Genomic DNA, 21,303 nt, shown 5'->3' on the forward strand with positions numbered 1-21,303 from the left:
ATAAGAATAAATACACAAACCAGGTATGCATCTGTTTACCTGAGACCACCACATCATGAGCTTCACAACACCATTATTAGACCTCTCAAGAAACTGGCGAATGAATGGGAACACAAATAACAGTGCAGAGAGTATATTTGGAGATAAGTAGATGAAGACAGCCAAAATGAACAAAGAAGGGGAACCTGTACCATTGCCAAACCAATTCTTTATGGTTTGTGCAAAGCCAGATGGATTTTTCCAAGTGTAAGCATAAGTAACTGGTAAAATTATGACCCAAGCTGCAGCTAAAATTGCCTTAAATATATACCGCAGCTGGACATGAAGCGACATGACTTTCCTTGCTTTCCAACTAAGGAATACGTCCAGAATGGCTGGAAAAGTATAAAAGACAGCATAATCAAGTTGCAACTTCATAAAGTAGAACACATTGTTGTTTGATAATGGAACATATAGATAAAAAGGAATTGGAAATTTTATTAAGTTACAAGCACTAGAGTCCCCAAAAACAACTCTCAGTAACTATTTAAAATGAAACATCAATAAAAAAAAAAAAGAGATTTAACATCCTGTGAAGCTTTTGAAAAAGCATTTCATTATCTTATGTGATCTTGCTTCAATACATCTATAATAAGCCTCACTTGGAAGAATAGTTTCTGAATTCTATTGCTCAATTTCTGAATTTGCTGCTATGAAATGAATCCACAAGGCACAGAGAATGAATTACTATCCAATGTTAATTAAATGAAATAATCAGCATCATTCAGCCTGTTTGGCTTCATTTTCATGATCTTGACAGAAGAAATCTCCTGAAATAAATTTTTAACATTTTTCTGCTAAAATGAAGAAAAAAAATTATAGCGGAAAGAAAGACACGTATTTTGATGCCACAAAACTGAGTTATATAGTCCTTTCTCTCCATCTCTGCTTCATAAATTTAAGACAGAAAAACGATATGGAAACAAGAGCTGCAGCCTCTAGAAAAACTACATGTTTCTAACTACCTTGTGCAAGCTTCAATATTGCAGCAGTTATGAAGATGCTGAGAACTTGCTTGAAAATATCACCATCAAATATTGAGCTTAATTTTCCAGAACCATTCCAAGCAATGATTATCATCGCCTTAATTGAAAAACATGATCCGCACACATCATTAGCTTGAATGGATGCAGAATGAAGTTAAGGCTGTACATCAAAAACCAAATCTGAAACGATTACCTGTAAACAGAGTATATAAAAGCTCCACATTCTATCAAAACTTCTAAATATATGCCAAAATGTGCGTATTTCAACAAAATTAGTTTTCCCACTCCACCGGTCTGAAGCAGGACCTCTGTTTTCCTGTTTTCCAAAATCAAGCACAAGTAATTAGGATAAGATCATGGACAGAGGTTGCCTCATTCATATTTCATGTTTTAGGAAACATGTGGATTGTTCGAAAGAAACTCTAAGAGCAAAAACTCAGTTGTATTCATCTCCAATAAGTACCAAGTTCCTATATATACAGTCCTAAATACAAGTGCCAGACTGAAACTCTGTCAACAACAGGAGCCAAAAAGGTAAAAAATGTTTACAGTAGTTTAATATAAATGCACTAGTTATAATTAGAATTACAGTTTAATATAAATGTTTATGGTATCACTGAAGGTCAGGAGCGACATTGAGGATATTAATCAGTTTTCATCAGGATACACACACATACACTCTCCAATCAAGTTTCTTCTTAATGGTAATAGAATGTTTCTTTGGAGTTCCAGCAAAGCATGAAGCCTAAAATGGTTCTTGTTACACAATCTTATTTGTAACTCTAATCACACACCAGACATGAAATATGTCATACCTCGTGTTTGTTAACTTGATGTTGCTGTTGAGGAAAAGGAACAGAGAAGAAATCAGAGTCAACACGCATAGGCCAACCTAGCCGAAAACAATCAACTGACCTACAATTTTGAAACAATAATCTATTTAACAATAAAATTTATTGTTCAGGAAAACAACTTAATCAAAAAGAAGCATAATACCAAAAATATTCATTTAAATCATCATAATTTCTCCAGTGAGAATGCTTTGCTTTTCCCATATTACTTCTCTCAGCTTCCTGCAATACAGAAAAAATCCAAGGAAACAGATAAAAGAAGGCTATCAAATGTTCAAAGTAAATTATAAAAAAATTTCAGCTCATAAAAAAAAAAGAAACTCACCTTGGCTATTACATCATATATTGGTTTTACTACTTTCATAAGAAAAGCCTCATTATCACCACCATAGGCAGGCTTTACAGGTTCACCAGTCAGTGGACTAACATTCCCAGCTAACATCCCATACAACTCAAATGCCATCTAGGTAGATGAAGAAAAATGATGCTTAAGATTTGTTCGAAATTATTTTGACATTCAAATCAAATAACATAAAAAAAGAAAGATTTTACATCATGTATAATAATGGAAGTTACATTAAAATTTGGAACTACCAAAGCACATGCAAGTATGTGTTGGAAAGCTGCCTTAATTGCAGCCACCCCTAATCCACCTTAGTTTCAGCCTCTTTGGGACTTCGGACCCTTAATTGCAACCTCAAGAATGGTGGTTTATTCACACACCCACTAGAGGTATGGCTTAAATAAAGCTTGGACAGTCTTCATCTTACAAGCTGGTTTTGTGGGCTGAGTTAGGCCCTAAACCTAATTTCTAAGACTATGCAATATACATGGAAAATAAATAAAAATGTCTTAGGTATAGTATGTCAAAATGAGTGTACCACCAATGAGGGATGGGTCTAATTCTCGCTTTAGACTGAAGAAAATATTTTCCTTTTTTAATTTTTTATTTAATTTTAAATAATACTTACATGATGGTATATAAAACAAAGGCATTCTGGCATAAATCTCAAATTTGCAGCTTCTCCCCATATGAGAAGATATAGACCCATATATAATAATTTGCGCTGTTGCATTTCCTGCTGAATGGTTGGCAACCTAGCAATCATTTAAAAAAAACATAAAACTTCAAAAGAGTATATTACAAGGTCCAAAAGTATCCATTTATGCATAGCATGTAAATGAGCTAATTCCATCTTGTACCAAAAGAAGGAAAGAACAAAAATATACATAAAAAACCGCCTACTCAACACCAAACTATGCTAGTTTAAGTACCAAAACAACAAAATGAATGTAGGGGCGTACTTAAGCAAAGCTAGAGCCAAGCCAATCCCAATTTTCATCATTGGCTTAACTCCAATAATTATATGTCCATATACAAGTAAACTTTAATAATATTATTAATACAAATTTACAATACTATCATGTATCCAGGATTAAATACACCTTTTATATATATATATTATATATATATACACATTTATGTATATAACCTGCTTAAAAGATACAGTCTTACAGAACTAAGCTTGCTTGGTTTCATTTAGGGCACTCAGCTCGCATAGGGCAACAGTTGAGCCTAGCTAAGTGTGGCTCAAAAGCAGATTGACCTCTACCGACAACTCACTAGGTAAATATAAGACCTTAAATTTCAATTTGACACTCAAATAAACTAGCATTTGAAGTAACTACTAGATTAGGACATGCAAATCTCACCAAAGGCTACTTTTGCGACCCAAATACTTGCACCATTTTTTGTAGTTTCTAAAGAGTTTCTTCATCACTTCATTTAAAGCACGATCGTCCAACTAAATAGGGAAGAGTGCAATATATAAGAAACAAGAAAAAAAAAGTATGTCTAAATCAGAAAATGAAGGTCCAAGCCATATCAATACAGAAAAGAAAACCTTGGGTTGTTGATCAGGTTTTGGAACTTGTCGTATATGTACATTTGCAAGCAAAAGAATCAAGTGCTCCCTTTGATTTTCCACATTGTCCTTCTGCACAAGAGTACAAGGAAGATAACCTTTGAATGAAGTATAAAATTGAACACCAAACGGTAGACACAGATCAGTTCAGTCACTACCTGGAAACCAAACATCAGCTGAAGCCAATCCAGAATGTCTTCATTTACTTTGTTGCCATGTTCCTTTGGCCAAGGCAAACCCCTGGTATTACGGAGTGCAGAAACAGCAGCTTGAATCTGTAAAACCAAATAAGTACAGCAACCATAGAAACACATTGAACGAAATTCTAGCAGAGGTTATTCATAAGCTAAAAGTAGAAAGTTCATGCCAGACATGAAAAAAGGTGAGAAAATTATTAACAATATATTGTTTCATTTCTAATTATTGGAGTTTTTTAATCTTAACTTCTGCCTGTGTTTGTACGCAGGTAATGCCTAAACCACAAAGACTTGATTTCTAGGCAATCTGTTTTTGATTCAGGTACTCTACAGCCCTTAGTCTTTTTTGTTTTCATTTGCTTAAACAGGAGTTTCCAAGTTCTACTACAGGCAGTACAGGGTGTTACCTCTTGGAACCTCATGTATCAAGCATTAACTCAAATGAAGGGGGGATTAAAACATAATTAAAGAGAACAAACCTCATGATATCTCATTATAGCCTCTTTTCCACTCTCTGGATCAAGTGGCAAAATATTATAAGGGACATATAATTGCTTCTGTTCCTCAACCTTAGTATGAGCTTGTATAATCTGCAATTAAATATAAAAAACAGAATGTTATAATCAAAATAAAAACAAACAAGGAAGAATTAATACATTATTCTCTTTATATGTAAACTCTATTCAATGACCAATAGACATAGTAATTTTACCTCCTCAGATACTGGAATATCTTCTGTTCGATTAACTGCCTTCAATACCTCAAATAAAACTGCAGCAGTTTGGTATGCTTTTGTGAGCTGGGCACTGGGGCAGCATAAGATGTTAATTTCAGTATTTTCCATTGCAATTAAAAAGAAACTAGTACAATTCACACATAATTGTGTAATATAAGAGAGAAATAATCAAGTCAATGACCAAATTGTTGATTCAATTAAATTGTAAACTCACCGGTCCTTATCAGCAGCTTTATCTAACGCTTGAATATACTTTTCATAGTACTGCCTATAAAAAGTCTGCATTTCACGAGCATCACTCTTTTTCCTTCCCTCGTGTGTTGTGACATTTTCCTGTTAAGAATGAAAAATTACTTCAATATCTTATAATTTGCAAAGAAATGTATTCCAATGTATGCTACTCTAAAAGAGCGTTCGTTCTTTGGTTTTTCGCTGCTCCATTAATATACTAAATCAGAAGTCATTAAACAAGCTTTTTCAACTCCTAATTGTGGCATTTATTAGTCGAGGTAGGGAATGAAGCTAAACGGATTGAAAATATTAAGCAAAAAAAAGAATTTAGAAATTCTTAACAAATGAAATCAGGAGTCACCTTCTCCAGGCGCTGAAGAAGAGCAGTTTTGAATTGGCGAACACCACGCCCACTTGATTGGGGATCTAGTCTGTGAGCTAGTTCAAAGGCATAAAACCGACCTAATGACAATAAAGACATGAGCATTTGATAAAGAACATTCACATCAAAGTTCAGAAAGCATATCATTGCAACAGAGTAGTTTCAGATACAAAGAAAGTAAACACAAAATAATTTGTTTTGGTTGCAAACACACAATAATTTAATAGATGTGACAAATTAAGAGCTATATGAAGAGCACTTACCTGATGACTTACCAGTATAAAGGAAAGAAGCAATGAAGTTCAGATATCAAGTAGTTTTGATTCTTTGTGAGTTGTTAAAGAACCAGAAATTACCAATTATTACCATTTGATGCATGTAATAAATTTTAAAGAATTGAGAAAAACACAATGCGTTCTAGTATTATACAAATAAAATTAAGCATTCATGATTCCTGCAAAGACTGGTCTGGAATATAACAATTTCCTACCCCCCCAAAACTAAATTTTTCAATGATCTATAAAACACAAGACCATTTTACCCTTGGGATTGAGAACATTTCCAATCAAACCAAGAATCTGATTAGTCAATTCATCAATGAGAGCTTTGAACAACATTTGTTTTGATTTCTCAATGATTATTAGCAACATGTAGAATCTTCTGAAAACTTAGCTTCTATTGGACTTCGACTTTTGCATATCCTTATAAAACATGAATTTATTCTGCAGTTATCTAACCAAACTTGTCAAATAACATACACCTTACAAAGTACACACACAGCAGCAACTTACAGAGATAAGCAACTCTTTTATTGCTAGCTTCTACTTCATTAGCGACACGGAGGATGGGAGCTATCTCAACAAGTGAGGAAGGCACCACTTCACTGTCCAAGATCGGGTCAGCTCCTAAATTCCCAGCAGTCTGAGTCCGCAGTATCCGCCTTTGCGGAGGCAGATCAGACCCCCTTCTATAAGACATCTTGATACCTCAATTTATCAATCTATATCACTTCTAGTTGTTACCACTCCTGTAAGAAGGGAAAAGGTGAAACATTAAATTAAATAGCAAATACCTTCAGGGAAAAAAAAAGATGAAAATTATAGGAAATGATGGCAAATCAGAAAACTGACCCTTCACAATTCTGTTATAATAATAATCACTTTTCAATAATTGGAAAGGCAAACGCATATTAAGCTTGCTTATTTGGCATAGCCAGAGATCAAAAAAAATTCTTTCATCTCTACCCCTTCTCTCTCGCTATCCCTCTGTGCGTGAGATATTAAGATTGAAGGGAGCAAAAGATGCAAGGTTGAATGTGATTCTTATGATCCTTCATATAGAGAAAATTATATTCCATTTGCAGTGAAAAGTTGAAAATCCATGAAACCCCATATAAACTACATCCAAATGAATTGCAGAAAGGAAACCAGTATGGAAAGAAAATTCCCCAAAACGACCAGTTCATCAGTAATAAACACAAGTAAAACAAACTTTCCAAATTCAAAACTTAAAAGAAAAACCAAAACCCCAATTGCAAGAAAGCGCCAAGAAACACACCTCAAAAGGCCATGGATGAAACTCTGCCACAGAGGCAGTGATATCTTCGCTGCAAGCCACACTAATCAAGCAAGAAAATTTCTTCAGTTTTCCCACTATCTCTGAGCAACCCAACATGCAAAACAGCAAAAAGGATACAATTTTACATGAATCATGCTGTGGACAACTAAGCATGTGGGAGAGAGTGTGAAATTGTGAAAAGGATCAAGATTACCTCTTAAATTATTAAGGTTGATATATAAAAAAGGAAAACTCAAAGGGGGGTCTCTGCAATCAGCACAAGTCCAAGTGACAATAAAATAAGATTAAAAGAAAGCTTCTTTACAAGAAAGTGAAAGGGAAAAAAAACACAGTTAAGAAGGTTACATGGTTGTTAGATAGTGTGAGAGACAGAGAAAGTGAAAGAGTAGTTGAAAATCCATGAAACCACATATAAACTACATCCAAATGAATTGCAGAAAGGAACCAGTATGGAAGGAAAATTCCCCAAAACAATCGGTTCATCAGTAATAAACACAAGTAAAACAAACTTTTCCAAATTCAAAACTTGAAAGAAAAACCAAAACCCCAATAGCAAGAAAGCGCCAAGAAACACACCTCAAAAGGCCATGGATGAAACTCTGCCACAGAGGCAGTGATATCTTCGCTTCTGCAAGACACACTAATCAAGCAAGAAAATTTCTTCAGTTTTCCCACTATCTCTGAGCAACCCAACATGCAGAACAGCAAAAAGGATCAACTTTTACATGAATCATGCTGTGGACAACTAAGCATGTGGGAGAGAGTGTGAAATTGTGAAAAGGATCAAGATTACCTCTTAAATTATTAAGGTTGATATATAAAAAAGGAAAACTCAAAAGGGGGTCTCTGCAATCAGCACAAGTCCAAGTGACAATAAAATAAGATTAAAAGAAAGCTTCTTTACAAGAAAGTGAAAGGGAAAGAAAACACAGTTAAGAAGGTTACATGGTTGTTAGATAGTGTGAGAGACAGAGAAAGTGAAAGAGTAGTTGTAGGTGTCGTTGAGAATGAACACGGATGAGTGAGTGTAACCAACGACTCACAAAATGAGTGAAGAAAGGTATATATGGTAACTGGGAATGATGGGATGATGCCTCATGTATGTATGATATGGTTGTTTAAAGTCAATGCTCTTTAGCGGGTAAAGTTCCCCTAATCAGAGAAAGCCAGGTCAGCACTTGAGGTTCTATGTAGTTTCTACCTTTCTTAAATAAACATTATCCTTAAAACAAGGAAACTGAAATGAAAAGGTGACAAAAAAAAAGTGTCGGGGGAGCTTCTATTAATTGCATTTTAGAAAGAAATTTGAGTTTGATTTCAATGTATAGGGAATTAATCAGAAATTAGGATTGATTTTATTTTTTAAGTATTTACTGTAAAAATCAATTGAATTAATCATAAATTATCATTGATTTGATTTTAAGTATTTATTGTAAAAATAAATTGAATTAATAAGAAATTATTATTGATCTAATTTTTTAAGTATTTATTATAAAAATCAATTAACTTTGTTATTAGATAATAATATCTTTAGACTGTTATTGTATATGCTATCTATTATATTATTTTATGTTCTTATGTTTTAATGAAAATAAGGCAAAATTGATCGATGGTTGTGAATTTGTGAATGTTATTCATTTTTTGTTTTGTTTTCAATAGACAAGATAAAAAGAGAGGGAAAGGGTTAACCACTTGATCATTATCCTGTTGAAAGCATAGAATATCAGAATTATTGTCAGATTTGAATTTAATCTGATTTTGGACGGTGATTTTATCATAGCAGTCAGTCAAGATAGCTTGTTGAATGGATGTTCCTTTGGCCATCCCATCTTTTATAAATCTGTGGATCCTCTTTATACTTCTTTTTCTTATCTTTATTTTTTGTATCTTTATGCAGCTTCATGTGCTACCTTAAACCTCACCTCTAAATATTAGTGGTTTGACACATCCTTTAAAATATACAATAGTTTTTATATAATTACTAGTATCAGGTCTTCTGTCATGAGGTGAGTAAACTCAGACTCAAATAATAGGTGTGAATCATAAAAAATAAAATTCACTTAGCAAATGAAGTATTAAAAATTGGAAATCCTTTTTTCTAAAGCGCATATATATATATATATATATATAAAAGATACATAATAAATAATCCAATTTTATTTTCGATCCTAATAAACTTTTTTATTGTTATAAGTTCATCCTATATTAACTAGTGATATGATACCATAACAATTGATAGTGTTACAAAGATAAATTTATAAGATAACACATATCATCACTTAATCGATTATAGAAATTTAAAATAAAAAATAATAATATATCAAGAAATTAAAAAAAAATTATTAAGAATCCAAAATAAAATTCATTTATCATGAACCTTCAAAATATTTATAAAAAAAATTCTATATGACATGGTATCTTTCAATCTTTGTCATTTTTTTTTATGAACTTTTATTTCTTGTAAATGTGGTCACTCATGATTAAAGTATTTCGTGCTGATGTTTGTTTCCAAAAGTCAGAAAATATAATAATTTTTTTAGTTTAATGACACTTTGGAAATTAGGAACTAATTATATAATAATTAGAATTAATAAAATATGATATTCGTATAAGATTTCTTTAAATTATATATATATATATATTATTGATTTTATAATTTAAAAAGGTAAGAGGTAAAAATTGATTGTGTAATAAATAAAATTAATAGAATATAATATTCATATAAGATTTCTTTTAAAAAGAGATAAGTTATAAATTTTTTTATAATTTAAAAAAGGCATGAATAAAAATTAATTGTATAATAATTAAAATTTGATAACATATGATATTAAATAAGTTTTTCTAAAAAAAATAGCATTGTTATTGATTTGGTATATAGTTTATAAGAAATAAAATCAATCAAATATAATTTTTAGATCAGATTTTAATAATAATAATAACAATGATGATATGTGTTTTTATAGGAAAATTGGATGTCACCGATCGTGATTCTACAAATCATATAACAAGTCCAATCTAAAATCATGTTTACATGTTCCTGATTCTATAATCCATAACCACCGTATAAAGAAAGTTCTGTAAATAAAAAACATATAAAGAAAGTTTGTCTAAAAACAAAAAACAAAAACAATGACAATACAGACGTTACATCTTCCAGATGCGTACCGTGCTATACTTGTTAATAATTTATCCGTTCGTTTACTTCAACTTCAAGCATTTACTCCGAAAGTATGATGCACACCTCCTGCTTCTTCATCAATTAATAAATCATTTACTACGGACTTCAAATCTCTCATGTCATGAGACTTGACTAACTAACCAATCAAGTTTTTTTCTTTCTTAAATACTATTCAAAATACTTTTTCTTTTATTATTTAAAATATTATCAAAAATATTTTAAGAACAAAAAATAAAACAAATACTAAAACAAAAAATAAAATTTACAATAACAAACAAAAAAACAATCAATTATGCAGACAAAAAAAATATTTAAATCTTTTTATAATAATCATGTTATTAGTATGAATAGATTTTGCTTATAATTAATATCCGTCAAAAAATCTTATTAATCATTTTAATGAGATTTTCTTTTCTTAATTATATTTTTCCATCTATAACCCACCAAGTGTATTTGTTATTAAGTTAATTAGTTCATAAATTATAAGATATTCTTTTATCCAAAAATAACTCTATGAAATAATACTAAACCATTAATTTAATGTCAATACTTTTCTTTAGAAATTTAATGGTGATAAAAAAAATTGAAATTTCATGTTAATAACTAATTACTACAAAATCAGTTTTGCATACTTATTACCAAATTGTAATTATCCTTTTATTTTTATAAAAGGAAGTTGTCAGATCACATCATATATTTTAATGAATCATTAACAAATATCGATTTGTTTTATAAAATAAAAAAAACAAATATCAATTTATTTTTTCTAGTCTTTTTGTAAGAAAAAACTTTGTGATTAAAAGTCCTTTTGAGGTTGCGATAGCCTAAAATTAAAAAAAAAAAAAAAAAACACATAGGTATCAAATGTTGATATGAATTTATAAGATATTTTTCTATTAAAAAATAACTCATTAAGTAAATTAGTTCTTTCGCAATAAATTATAAGATATTTTTTATTAAAAAATAACTCAATATGAAATAAGACTAAAACATTAATTTAATGTCGATACTTTATTTTATAAATTTAATGGTGATAAAAAATTTTGAAATTTCGTGTTAATAATTAATTACACAAAATCAATTTTGCATACTTATTATCAAATTGTAATTACCCTTTTATTTTTATAAAATGAAGTTGTTGCACCAAATTATATATTTTAATGATTCATTAACAAATATCGATTTATTCTATAAAAGAAATAAAAGGAAAAACAAATATCAATTTGTTTTATCTAGTCAAGATAAAACTTTGTGATTAAAAGTCTTTTTTGGGTAGCGGTAGGGTCAGGGTAAACGCAGGTTGATAAAAGTACATCAACATCAATAATGCTAATCGATTAAGTGTTATTTTACTCAAATAATAGCATTAAATTCATTAAAGCATCTTACAAAGAAGGCTTAAGTATCAATTTGTTATCCAAATTATTTTAAATTGTTTAATTTAGTTTTTAAATTTTTAAAAGATTTAATTTGATTCTCAAATTCTTTAAAATAAATTAATTTGATTCTTAAATTTTTAAAAAGTCCAACTTAATAATTAAATTCTTAAAAATGAATCAATTTAATCTTTAAATCTTTTAAAATTTGAGAACCAAATTCAACCATTTAAAATAATTTGAAAATCAAATTGATTTACTTTTTTAAAAACTTGAGAATTAAATTAAATTTTTAAAAATTGAGAATCAAATTGATTCAGTTTTAATAACTTGAGAACTAAATTAAATTTTAAAAAATTTGAATATGAAATTAAATAATTTAAAATAATTTATGGGGACTTTTGTTTGTTTGCCGGAATCTTTTTAAGGAAACGTTGTTTGGCAAAATCTTTTTACATTTACAACAATATATTATTTAAAAATATAACATGGAAATATCATTTTTGGATATTTAAAAAAATTAATTACATTTTAATTTTAATATGTCTGGAATAGTTTTAAAATTAATTATAAAAATTCTGCTAATTTTGCAAACACCAAAGCTGTTGAAACTTTCCAAAGATTCATACGATGACTCAAACCTGTGCAAGGGAGGTTTTGGAATTGTGTTTGTCTCGTCTCGGGAGTGCACTGAGGTAAGCTAAAATTGCTTTTGTTTCTTTCTAACTAGTGTTTGACCCTTGTTATGCAAGGAGCATATATTATTACATTTGTATATATATGTATATATATATATATATATATATATATATATATATATATATATATTTTAGACTTATAAAATTATATTAGAAATTTAAATTTTAAAAAGACTTAAGTTTTGTTAACGCTAATTATGTTTTATTCTGTAATGTTGATATAAAATAATTTAACAAGTTAGGTTTTGTAACAATAATTTAAAAAGGACGCGTGTTATATGAGAAACACTTAAGTTTTGTAACAATAATTTTAGCCAATTTTATATTTTAGAGTTTGGCTTAGTAGTATAAGAGGAGAAGGAAGGAAAATGTGGTAAATTTAATCTTCCGCTAACAAAAATATTAACCATCAACAATTAAGGTAAATTGGATTAAGATTTCAAATGATTTTAAAATATTATTTTTTATAAAAAAAATCTTGTGGTATTTAATTAGAGTTTTTAAAAAATATAAATAAGTCTTGTGTTATTCAATTAAGATTTTTTAACAATAACAACAAAATTTGATATTCTTTAATTATGATTTTTTTATAACTTATAAGAAATTTTTTGGTATTTAAAAATATACAAAATTTAATAGATTGTTTTTTAAGAAATATTTTGATGAATTTTATCATATTTTTTAGAATAAAATGTTTATTAATCAATTTCACCCAAATCCTTTGAGATTTTGTTAGACTCTTTTTTTTTATTATCATATTTTATTTTCTCTTATCAAATATATTCACCCCTCTATTCTTTTCCATTTGTTTTTTAAGTTAATGTGTATATAATAAGGCTAATCATACTTTTTTTATATTAACTATGTTTTCAATCTAATGTTTCCATAACTATCAAGTTAATTTTGTTGTCTACTTAATCTTCTTATATTAAATTTTCACACTCACCACTTACTTTTACTCCATTTAAACATGTCATTTGATTTATATAATTGTAATAATAAAAAATCAACATAGGAGGACACATAATTAAAATTAAATTAGCTATTAAAAGATTAAAAAATTATATTGATTTTACTTTTTTTATCCTAATCTTATTATTATTTTTAATAACTCTTATATTTTTCAATGTGTTTTAAAAAAATTAAAAAATTCTTTCAAATCTTATAATATAAATTCATTAAAATTCAAACTATTATAAAAGTTTGGTAAACAAAATATGGTAAATCATAATATTTCAACGTAATCTTTAACATTCATAAAAAATATTATACTAAAATAATTTTTTAAAATTTTAATCCAACACAACCCTAACATCTACCGATAAAAAATATATAATAATTTAATTTATTTTTAATATTATAAATAAATTAAATTTTTATTAATTTTGCAATATTTAAAGTTTATAAGCCATAGTTTGAATATTTTAAAATACAATTATTAATTAAATTAGATGCAAACTATTTAAATTAACTAGCACTTAGAATACATTACTAGTTTAGTATCTAATGGACAGTATATATTTCCCTTTAGAAAATAACAGCACTATCTGCAAACAAAAGTTGAGAGTAACGACATCACAAGTTCACAACGTGTCTGCATCTATGTTTTTATTTCTCCACAGGCAACTGGAATGCGTTTGAGAAGCAAGTTTTGCTGAACAAACGCTGCCTTAATTTGGGCATGTCTGCAGCGGCGCGTTTGGGTAGAAGAGTAGGCACAACAGCAAAGGAAGAACTGAGAAGAAACAAAGGAGCATGGCGCGATCCTCTTCCGGCCGCCGCTTCTCGCGCAATCGCGGAGAGAATCCCGTTGGCGGATCTCGTTGTCCAAGTCAGAGACGCAAGGGTCTGTTTGTTATGCATTTTAACGAATCACCATTCATTCCCTTTTGTTTCTTTCACTTGTTTATTTTCACTTATTTCACCTATTGTTTTCGTTTTCAGATTCCTTTGTCCTCTGAATGTGAGATACTCAGAAACTACCCTCCTTCCCTGAAACAAATCGTAGCGCTCAACAAAATGGACCTCGTGGGCACATCGAATGTGAAGGTGTGGGGGCTTCTTCTCGCTTTATTCTTTTTTCTTTTACCATTTTTAAGCTTTCTGGAATTTTCATATACATGTGAAAGACATCAAAGGTCGGTCCTGTTGATAAGGAATGAAGTCATATCTCGAAAGTCACTTAAAACTTTTTTATTCACCAAAAAAAAAAATACAAGTGAAAGATTGAGTGTTTTTGTGAATATTTAATTAAGTCCCTAAACTGAAAAATATTGTTATTAGGTCCTTGATTTTTTTACTATTTTCGAAACTGGGGTTCCTGAAAGTAGTTTATGGGGGCTTCAAATGTAATCGTTCTATTAACTTCTTTTTTTTTTTTTTTTGATCAGCAAAGGATAATATATATATTGAATAAGTACCAGAGGTACCAAAAGTTACAAATTACAGTTTTGTGCCACAGATAATAGGATCCGCAGCATACTTTGTATAGTATGACTATGAATCAGTTTCAGTCTACATGTGGAAGACTGATGTGTAGGATTAGTCTATTAGCCTATCCAACATTACTGAATGAAAGCTATGCTAAGATTGCTAGACCACTGATTGTAATGGGTGATGAAATCCTTCTCCAAAGTACTGAGCCATGTCCATAATAAGAAAAGCGCATCATCCACCATTTTGTTGGCATTAAAGGATTCATTTGAGAAAATGATGCTATTTCTGTGCTTCCATATAGTCCATGTCAATGCTAGCCACCACCACTTCCATCTGTTAGGTCGTATACCTTCTGCCACTGCAATAACATAAAATAAATAATGCATGCATTGAGTGTAAAGGTCTTTTAAACTATCATCCAATCACAAATTGTAATATATGATAAGTTTGTTGACATGGGTGATTTTGGAATGTGATTACTGATTAGCAGTCTATTTGTTGCAAATCATGGTAACAGAGAAATTTGAGAGAAAGTAGGGAGAGTAGAAAAAGAAATTAGATGAGAAAAGTTGTGTGTAAACAATATAGTTATGGGCTTCTACAGAGAAGCTCTTGAGGGAGCTAAGCTAACTAGAGTAATCAACAATGCCTGGTTGGCTAGCTTCGTAACCAAATTAGGAACTAACTGATAAATGATTTTAACAAATTCACTTATGGAATTTAACCAAACTTGACCAAATAACCATGTCGGGTGATGAGAGAAATTGTATTCCTTTTAGATTTATTATTTAATGTTTTTTTAAAATAATAATAAATGCTTTGTGAATAGGCATGGATGGGATATTTTAGGGAAAGGAACTGCATATCTTGTGGGGTCAATGCTCATAACAAGGAGAACATCAAACAGGTAAACTGTATGTTCCCTCTAAAGAGCCTCAGGAAGGAATGATCTTATTTTAAATATCATGATGTTTGGCCTTGTCTATAAATTGTTAAATGGCATGGAACCAAGTAACTAACTTTGAATCTTACTGTTGTTGTCGTTCTGTGTACATGTTCAAATTGATTTGAATTAATTTTTAGCTCACATTTGATATCACTTAAATATAAGGAATTTATATACGTCTGTAAGATGCATATGCAGTTTTGTCTGAAGCTCGCATCAATAGTAGTGAGAATTTTTGTAACTATTTTAAGCACAACCTATCAGTTAGAGATTCTGAAAAATGTTAGTATTATATTGCTTCTATTCCTTTTGGCTTTTTCACATTTTTTGTTTCTTTTTTCTTCCTTTCTTTTTTGTTTCTTCTATTGTTTTCCTTTGCTTTGTTTCTCTGGGCAATGTATCTTTTAATCTATGAAAATAAGATCTAAGCAAATGATTTGACTTGTGAGCTTTTATATTTGGTATTGGATGTCCTGGTTGCGAAGTATTTTTGTAGTAAAATTAGACAAAAGTTTTGTTCCCTATGAACTAGAAAAGTAAAAGGTTTTCCACGAAATAAGACAACAACAATAATCTGCACTGTTATATTGAGTTTTTTATTTTTTATTTCATTATGATTTTGTAATTGTTCATGAACATTGAACGGATTTTCTAATTCAGTTGTTGCTTTTAGATAGCTTCTTAGCCTTATACAACGCCGGGTGAGTGAATTGAAGGGAGCTGATCAATGTGACAATAATTATACCGCTACAGTCATGTTAGTTGGGATTCCAAATGTTGGAAAGTCGGCACTTGTCAATGCTTTGCATCAAGTGGGGAGAATCAGTGCAGCAGGTATTCAAATTATTATTACAATTCTAATGAAACAGGCTAAATGACATGCTCAAGTTTTGAGCAACACCTTATAATATTTTTTCTTGTTCAATTTTTATTTTTTAGAAAAAGGAAAGTTAAAGCATGCAACTGTGAGTCCAGAGCCAGGGGAGACTAAAGACATACGAAGTTTTAAGGTTAGCCCTTTGTTTTCTTTATATATTAGTATATAGTTTTGGTAGGAAAAAATATTTATGGCCCACCAAATTTTCATGTTTCCTTAATGTGGACTATCAGTTTTATAATTTTGATGTTGTGCTGAAGGATACCAGAACTCTTAATTAGCCCCTAATATGATTTTGGAAAATCATATTCTCATTCTCCTTTTGGTTATTCTGTTTTTTCTTAATAATCTCCTTTATTTGGCTTAATTAAACATTTGACCATCATGTTGAACAGAACAAGACTTGATCAATGATAGTTTTAACTCTTGGTAGGTGCTTGGTGCATAAGACATGCTCCATCTAGGCATCTTACATTACCATTTATCAGATATCTAATATGCTGGTGAAAGATGCTCATGTTTGGTAAGCTGGTAAGATTCTTCTATTAAGAGAAGAAATTTCACTAGAGAATTGACAGAAAAAAAAGAAGCAGGGGACGGAATATCCACTTAAACCACCCAACACAAGATCTAGAATGCGTATACTGAAAATTATCAATTGTACAAAACTAACTAATCACTTTGTATGTCAAACCAAGAAAACACTAGTATACTACCAGAATACTTTTTTTTCATAGATTGCCAACTTTACCCATTTGTCATGCATGTTTTGGAATGTATGCTGGATTTTAATTGGAATACATTGAATACACACATTTGTGCATGATAAAAAAAAAATAGTTGGGAATGTAAGTTGCCAGTGTACTAATCATCTCCTAGGTATTCCAACATGCAAATTATTTTTAGCCAAATGCTGTATACTTTTAAGAATATACTTTAAAATAAAGTATATATTTTTTTTTGGCATGGTTGCTATTTCATTTAATCAGATTACTCGCACCTTGGAAAAACAGTTTTGAACGGGAGAAGTTTCCAGTTGAAGAAAATAGTTATTTATTTAAATGTTTAGACAAGGCTGATGTCCATTGTGTACTTTGTTAGCCTATCTATGCTACTATGATCTCCATACTATCTTTCCCTATTGTGCTTCCTGTCCACATATTTGTGTATTAGTGCATCCTTTGTGCTTTTCTCACTTTTGAAACTTCTGCTTTCTATTCAGATTGGTAGCCATCCCAATATCTATGTGTTAGACACTCCAGCTATTTTATCTCCCAAGGTTCCTAATGTTGATATTTTATCTAAATTAATTTTAACAGGTATGTTTAATTGGCTATCTTTTTCCTTTGATTTGTTTTTTTTTCATAGCTTAAATGAATGTTATTGAAACCTTGGCATAAAATTTGTTATTTGTTTGAAACAGAAGACAAAATTAGTTAGCAATCAACAATGAACCAATTGTTTTTATTTCCTTAGGTGGCAGTTTAAGTATCTTGCATCAATCATATAATGAGGAGGAAATAGAGGGTGATGTAAATCATAAGATTCAAACAAGGTGGATGAGATGGAAGAATGCTTAAGGTGTCATTTGTTATAGAAAAGCATCACTCAAGCTTAAGGAAAATTTCACCACTCAAATATAAGACCTAGAATGTTGGGTGGTCAAGAGCCAACAAGAAAATAAACTTAATACCACAAATATGAAAATATTACGGTGGATTTGGAGACACACAAGACAAGAGAAAATTGGGGTAGCATCTAATTCCTAAAAGATGGTAGAATCATGCCTTCAATAGTTTGGGCATGTGTGGAGACAACTTGTAGAAGTCCTAGTAAAATGAATTGATCAAATGGGCGGTAGTCCAACAGTTAGCAGTAGAGGAGGCCAAGAAAAGTTTTAAGTCAAACCAATAAGGATTTAGATATAAATGGCATGTCATTGCACGTGATATATCATGGGACATTATGACATCATTTGATCCATGCAATTGGTAAGTTCTAGAAGGAGTATTTTGTGATGGTTGTCAATGAAGTAATTATAGAAAAGGAGGCTAAACTTTTGTGATCATTGTGATGCTCACATTTTTATGGGTGTCTCTGTACCTCCTAAACTTGTTCTGTTCATGGATGTCTCTGTACCTCATAACTTCCAAGTGAACCAAAGAACAAAAACAATTTTCATAAAGGGAAATATGTTGTTAAAACTTTCAGATAATCTCTTCTTATTCTTGACTTCTTGTTTTTCTGGTTCATACCTTCATTTTAATCTTCATTCAGGAGCAATTGGGGATTGTTTAGTCAGGAGAAAAGAAGTTGCTCAACATTTTCTAGCTATTCACAACTCTAGTGAGCAATACAAGAAATGGGCAAAATTGTCTATGAAGGATAATGATAGATTATTCCTTAACGGGACAACAGAACAGTTGACTAGCTCTGGGTTGCATATGAAGCATAAAAACCAAATCCCTACAGATCACACACAGGTATCTGTAATTTATTTTGTGCATTATCTTAAAGCTCGTCTAATGTTTTTTAGTGTGTGGTTAAAAAATATTAATTGTATTCTCATAAAAATAACACAGCAAGAAAAAGAACGAAAGGACAATGAAAGAATTGAACCCAAACAAATGGACTGGTTCCCAGTTAAAATATGTAACTACAAAAATTTGGAAACTAATAAAGGAGCCAAAATTTTTAAAGAAATTGTTTGCATTTCTTTGGAAGTTGACTTGCATTGCTATTGGAGCACCAGTGAAGAATCAGTCAGCATGAGGATTTTCAGTTTGACGATAGGCATTGAAATGTCGAGTTGGATGACAGTTCCATATGTGCATTTATTTTCTTCATTTCCCATGATTCGTGTGATTGATGAAGACTGGTTAAAACAAATCGCATAGTTGATCAGTGTCTTTGCTCTTTTATTCTTTAAAAGTTCGGATGCATTTTAACTTTTGGTTTCACAGGACTGCGTAGTGCAGGATGTTCGACGAACACTGTTTGAAACAATTTCATCATTCGAAGGTGATGTGAGATGTGAAGACGAAATGGAAGCACTTATTGCAAGGCAGTTTACTGCCTTGCAGGAAGCTTTCCATGTTTCAATTGAATCTGAAGAAGATGATGCTCATGACAAGGTTGCTGGGAAGTTGCTTAATCTTTTCCGTACTGGTCGTCTTGGACATTATATTTTAGATAATCTTCCCGGATATATTCAATGATCATTGTTGTCCAATTGATACTAGTACTTCCATGGAGGTGGTTTTTGTGACAAGTCATTGCTTGCCTTTTTATTGTATCTGTCTGCTAGTTTTTTGTAACCTTTTTAGGTTGACCCAGTTAGGAATAATGAAGTGTATATTAATATCAGAATCGCATATATATATATATATATATATATATATATATATATATATATATATATATATATATATATATATATATATATGTGTGTGTGTGTGTGTGTGTGGAAGAGAATAGATATTTTATCTCAAAGTTTTAGATCTTGAAAAAATATTAAGAAAAATTATCATGAATTCAGTGTAATTTTTTTTACATATTATCAAATTACAACTCATCATATTAATATTTAAAATAATTATCTTAAAATAATTTAAACGATAATTTATGATTGAATGACATTGTCAGTACTTAAACATTAAATTTGCATATTAAATAATCTTTATATTTTTGGCTAAAATAATGATCCTTTAACTTTTAAAAGTTCTAAAATGATCCTCTTATATAATTCATGATAAGTTTGTCCTTTCGAAAAATTGATCATTTTTTATATTTGAACACGATTTTGAACATTTTTTTATTGATTTAAGATGTAAAATTTGTCTTATTAAATTTATTTACATGAAAAAAATGAAAATCAATTAATGTAAAGACAAAAAAGGCATAAATGAGATAAAAAATACATAAAAAGTAAGTCTCATATCCAACAAAAGACATAAAAATATAATGTCATATTTTTTCTTATTATTCACTAGACTCATTTTTCATACAATTTTTACTGCATGTATGATCTTTTTGTTTCAAACATTTGTTGGTTCTTATAATTTTTATGTAGATAAATCTAATGAAATAAATTTCACGTCTTGAATCCATTAGAAAAAAGTTCAAAATCATGTTCTAAAATAAAAAAATAATTAATTATTCAAAAAGACTAATTTGCCACAAATCAAATAAGAGGGCCATTTTAGTACTTTTAAAAGTTAGAGACCAATTTTGAACCACAAAATCAGGTAAAATTCCCAATTCTTGACACCTAACTAGATTATTTTGGGTTCATTTATTTTATAATTGATTTATTCTGTTAACCCAACTTAACCTAATATTTCAAACTTGGGTTGGGATGCTATAATAAGACTGAGTTTTTGTTTAATCTATAGCTACGAAATATTTGGAGTACTTGAATCAGTAACAATACACAATGGAGCTACAATAGCTAGCAATGGAGTTCGCTGTTTTTGAAAAGCCTAAGCAACTCAGTAACTTTAGCCGAAATACAAAAAAAAAAAAAAAAAAAGTTGGGAGTTGGAATATGTGTGGATTATAGGGACTGAACAAGATGACAGTGAGAAGAAGCCATTTCCTTATTCCACTAGCAGAAGATTTATTAGATGAATTGGAGCATGCTAGTGTTTTCAAGCTTAAGATCTTAAACAGGGATACCACCAGATTCAGATCAGAACAGAAGACACAGTCAATTGTTTTCTATTCTGTGACACCCCGAGACACAAATCTTAAACTAAAGGTCTAATTAAGAAAATTAAGTTCATTAGTTTAGGAAAACAATAATTAAACTTTTTGAAAAGACTGAATTAGAAATATCAAAATCTGACACATGTCATAGTATGGGCTG

At 30.2% G+C, this 21,303-nt stretch overlaps 2 protein-coding genes across 3 annotated transcripts in view; one reads left to right on the forward strand and one right to left on the reverse strand.

The window, feature by feature from the left end:
* LOC100780527 (callose synthase 2) overlaps nucleotides 1–8,017 on the reverse strand; it is a 30,621-nt gene extending 22,604 nt beyond the window's left edge. The window contains exons 1-20 of one of the 2 annotated variants that reach the window (XM_006585300.4): nucleotides 7,871–8,017; nucleotides 7,719–7,771; nucleotides 7,502–7,605; nucleotides 7,119–7,171; nucleotides 6,905–7,005; nucleotides 6,139–6,374; nucleotides 5,327–5,427; nucleotides 4,949–5,067; nucleotides 4,711–4,804; nucleotides 4,478–4,588; nucleotides 3,960–4,076; nucleotides 3,781–3,873; nucleotides 3,590–3,681; nucleotides 2,848–2,974; nucleotides 2,202–2,339; nucleotides 2,022–2,098; nucleotides 1,841–1,940; nucleotides 1,219–1,341; nucleotides 1,005–1,122; nucleotides 40–374 (exon numbers count right to left, since the gene is read on the reverse strand). In XM_006585300.4, coding sequence (XP_006585363.1) covers nucleotides 40–374; nucleotides 1,005–1,122; nucleotides 1,219–1,341; nucleotides 1,841–1,940; nucleotides 2,022–2,098; nucleotides 2,202–2,339; nucleotides 2,848–2,974; nucleotides 3,590–3,681; nucleotides 3,781–3,873; nucleotides 3,960–4,076; nucleotides 4,478–4,588; nucleotides 4,711–4,804; nucleotides 4,949–5,067; nucleotides 5,327–5,427; nucleotides 6,139–6,325 — 1,932 coding nt within the window. In that variant the 5' untranslated portion in view covers nucleotides 6,326–6,374; nucleotides 6,905–7,005; nucleotides 7,119–7,171; ... (1 more) ...; nucleotides 7,719–7,771; nucleotides 7,871–8,017. The other variant, XM_041018203.1, reaches the window with a different exon arrangement.
* Nucleotides 8,018–13,710: 5,693 nt separating this feature from the next.
* LOC100781630 (DAR GTPase 2, mitochondrial) lies at nucleotides 13,711–19,802 on the forward strand. Its single transcript, XM_006585307.4, has 8 exons — nucleotides 13,711–14,023; nucleotides 14,122–14,226; nucleotides 15,443–15,520; nucleotides 16,237–16,393; nucleotides 16,499–16,569; nucleotides 17,659–17,755; nucleotides 18,714–18,919; nucleotides 19,400–19,802. The coding sequence occupies exons 1-8, from the start codon at nucleotides 13,859–13,861 to the stop codon at nucleotides 19,652–19,654; spliced, it is 1,134 nt and encodes a 377-aa protein (XP_006585370.1). The 5' UTR covers nucleotides 13,711–13,858; the 3' UTR covers nucleotides 19,655–19,802.
* The last annotated feature ends 1,501 nt before the right edge of the window (nucleotides 19,803–21,303 follow it).

Source organism: Glycine max, chromosome 8 (assembly GCF_000004515.6).
Source record: "Glycine max cultivar Williams 82 chromosome 8, Glycine_max_v4.0, whole genome shotgun sequence".
NCBI lineage: Eukaryota > Viridiplantae > Streptophyta > Magnoliopsida > Fabales > Fabaceae > Glycine > Glycine max.

Bases quoted from the DNA above. Each gene is read 5' to 3' on its own strand.
- LOC100781630 (XM_006585307.4), top strand. From the start codon at position 13,859: ATGTCTGCAGCGGCGCGTTTGGGTAGAAGAGTAGGCACAACAGCAAAG. The intron at 14,024-14,121 runs GTCTGTTTGTTA...TTTCGTTTTCAG, and splicing joins TCCAAGTCAGAGACGCAAGG to ATTCCTTTGTCCTCTGAATG. The intron at 15,521-16,236 runs GTAAACTGTATG...GCTTTTAGATAG, and splicing joins ACAAGGAGAACATCAAACAG to CTTCTTAGCCTTATACAACG.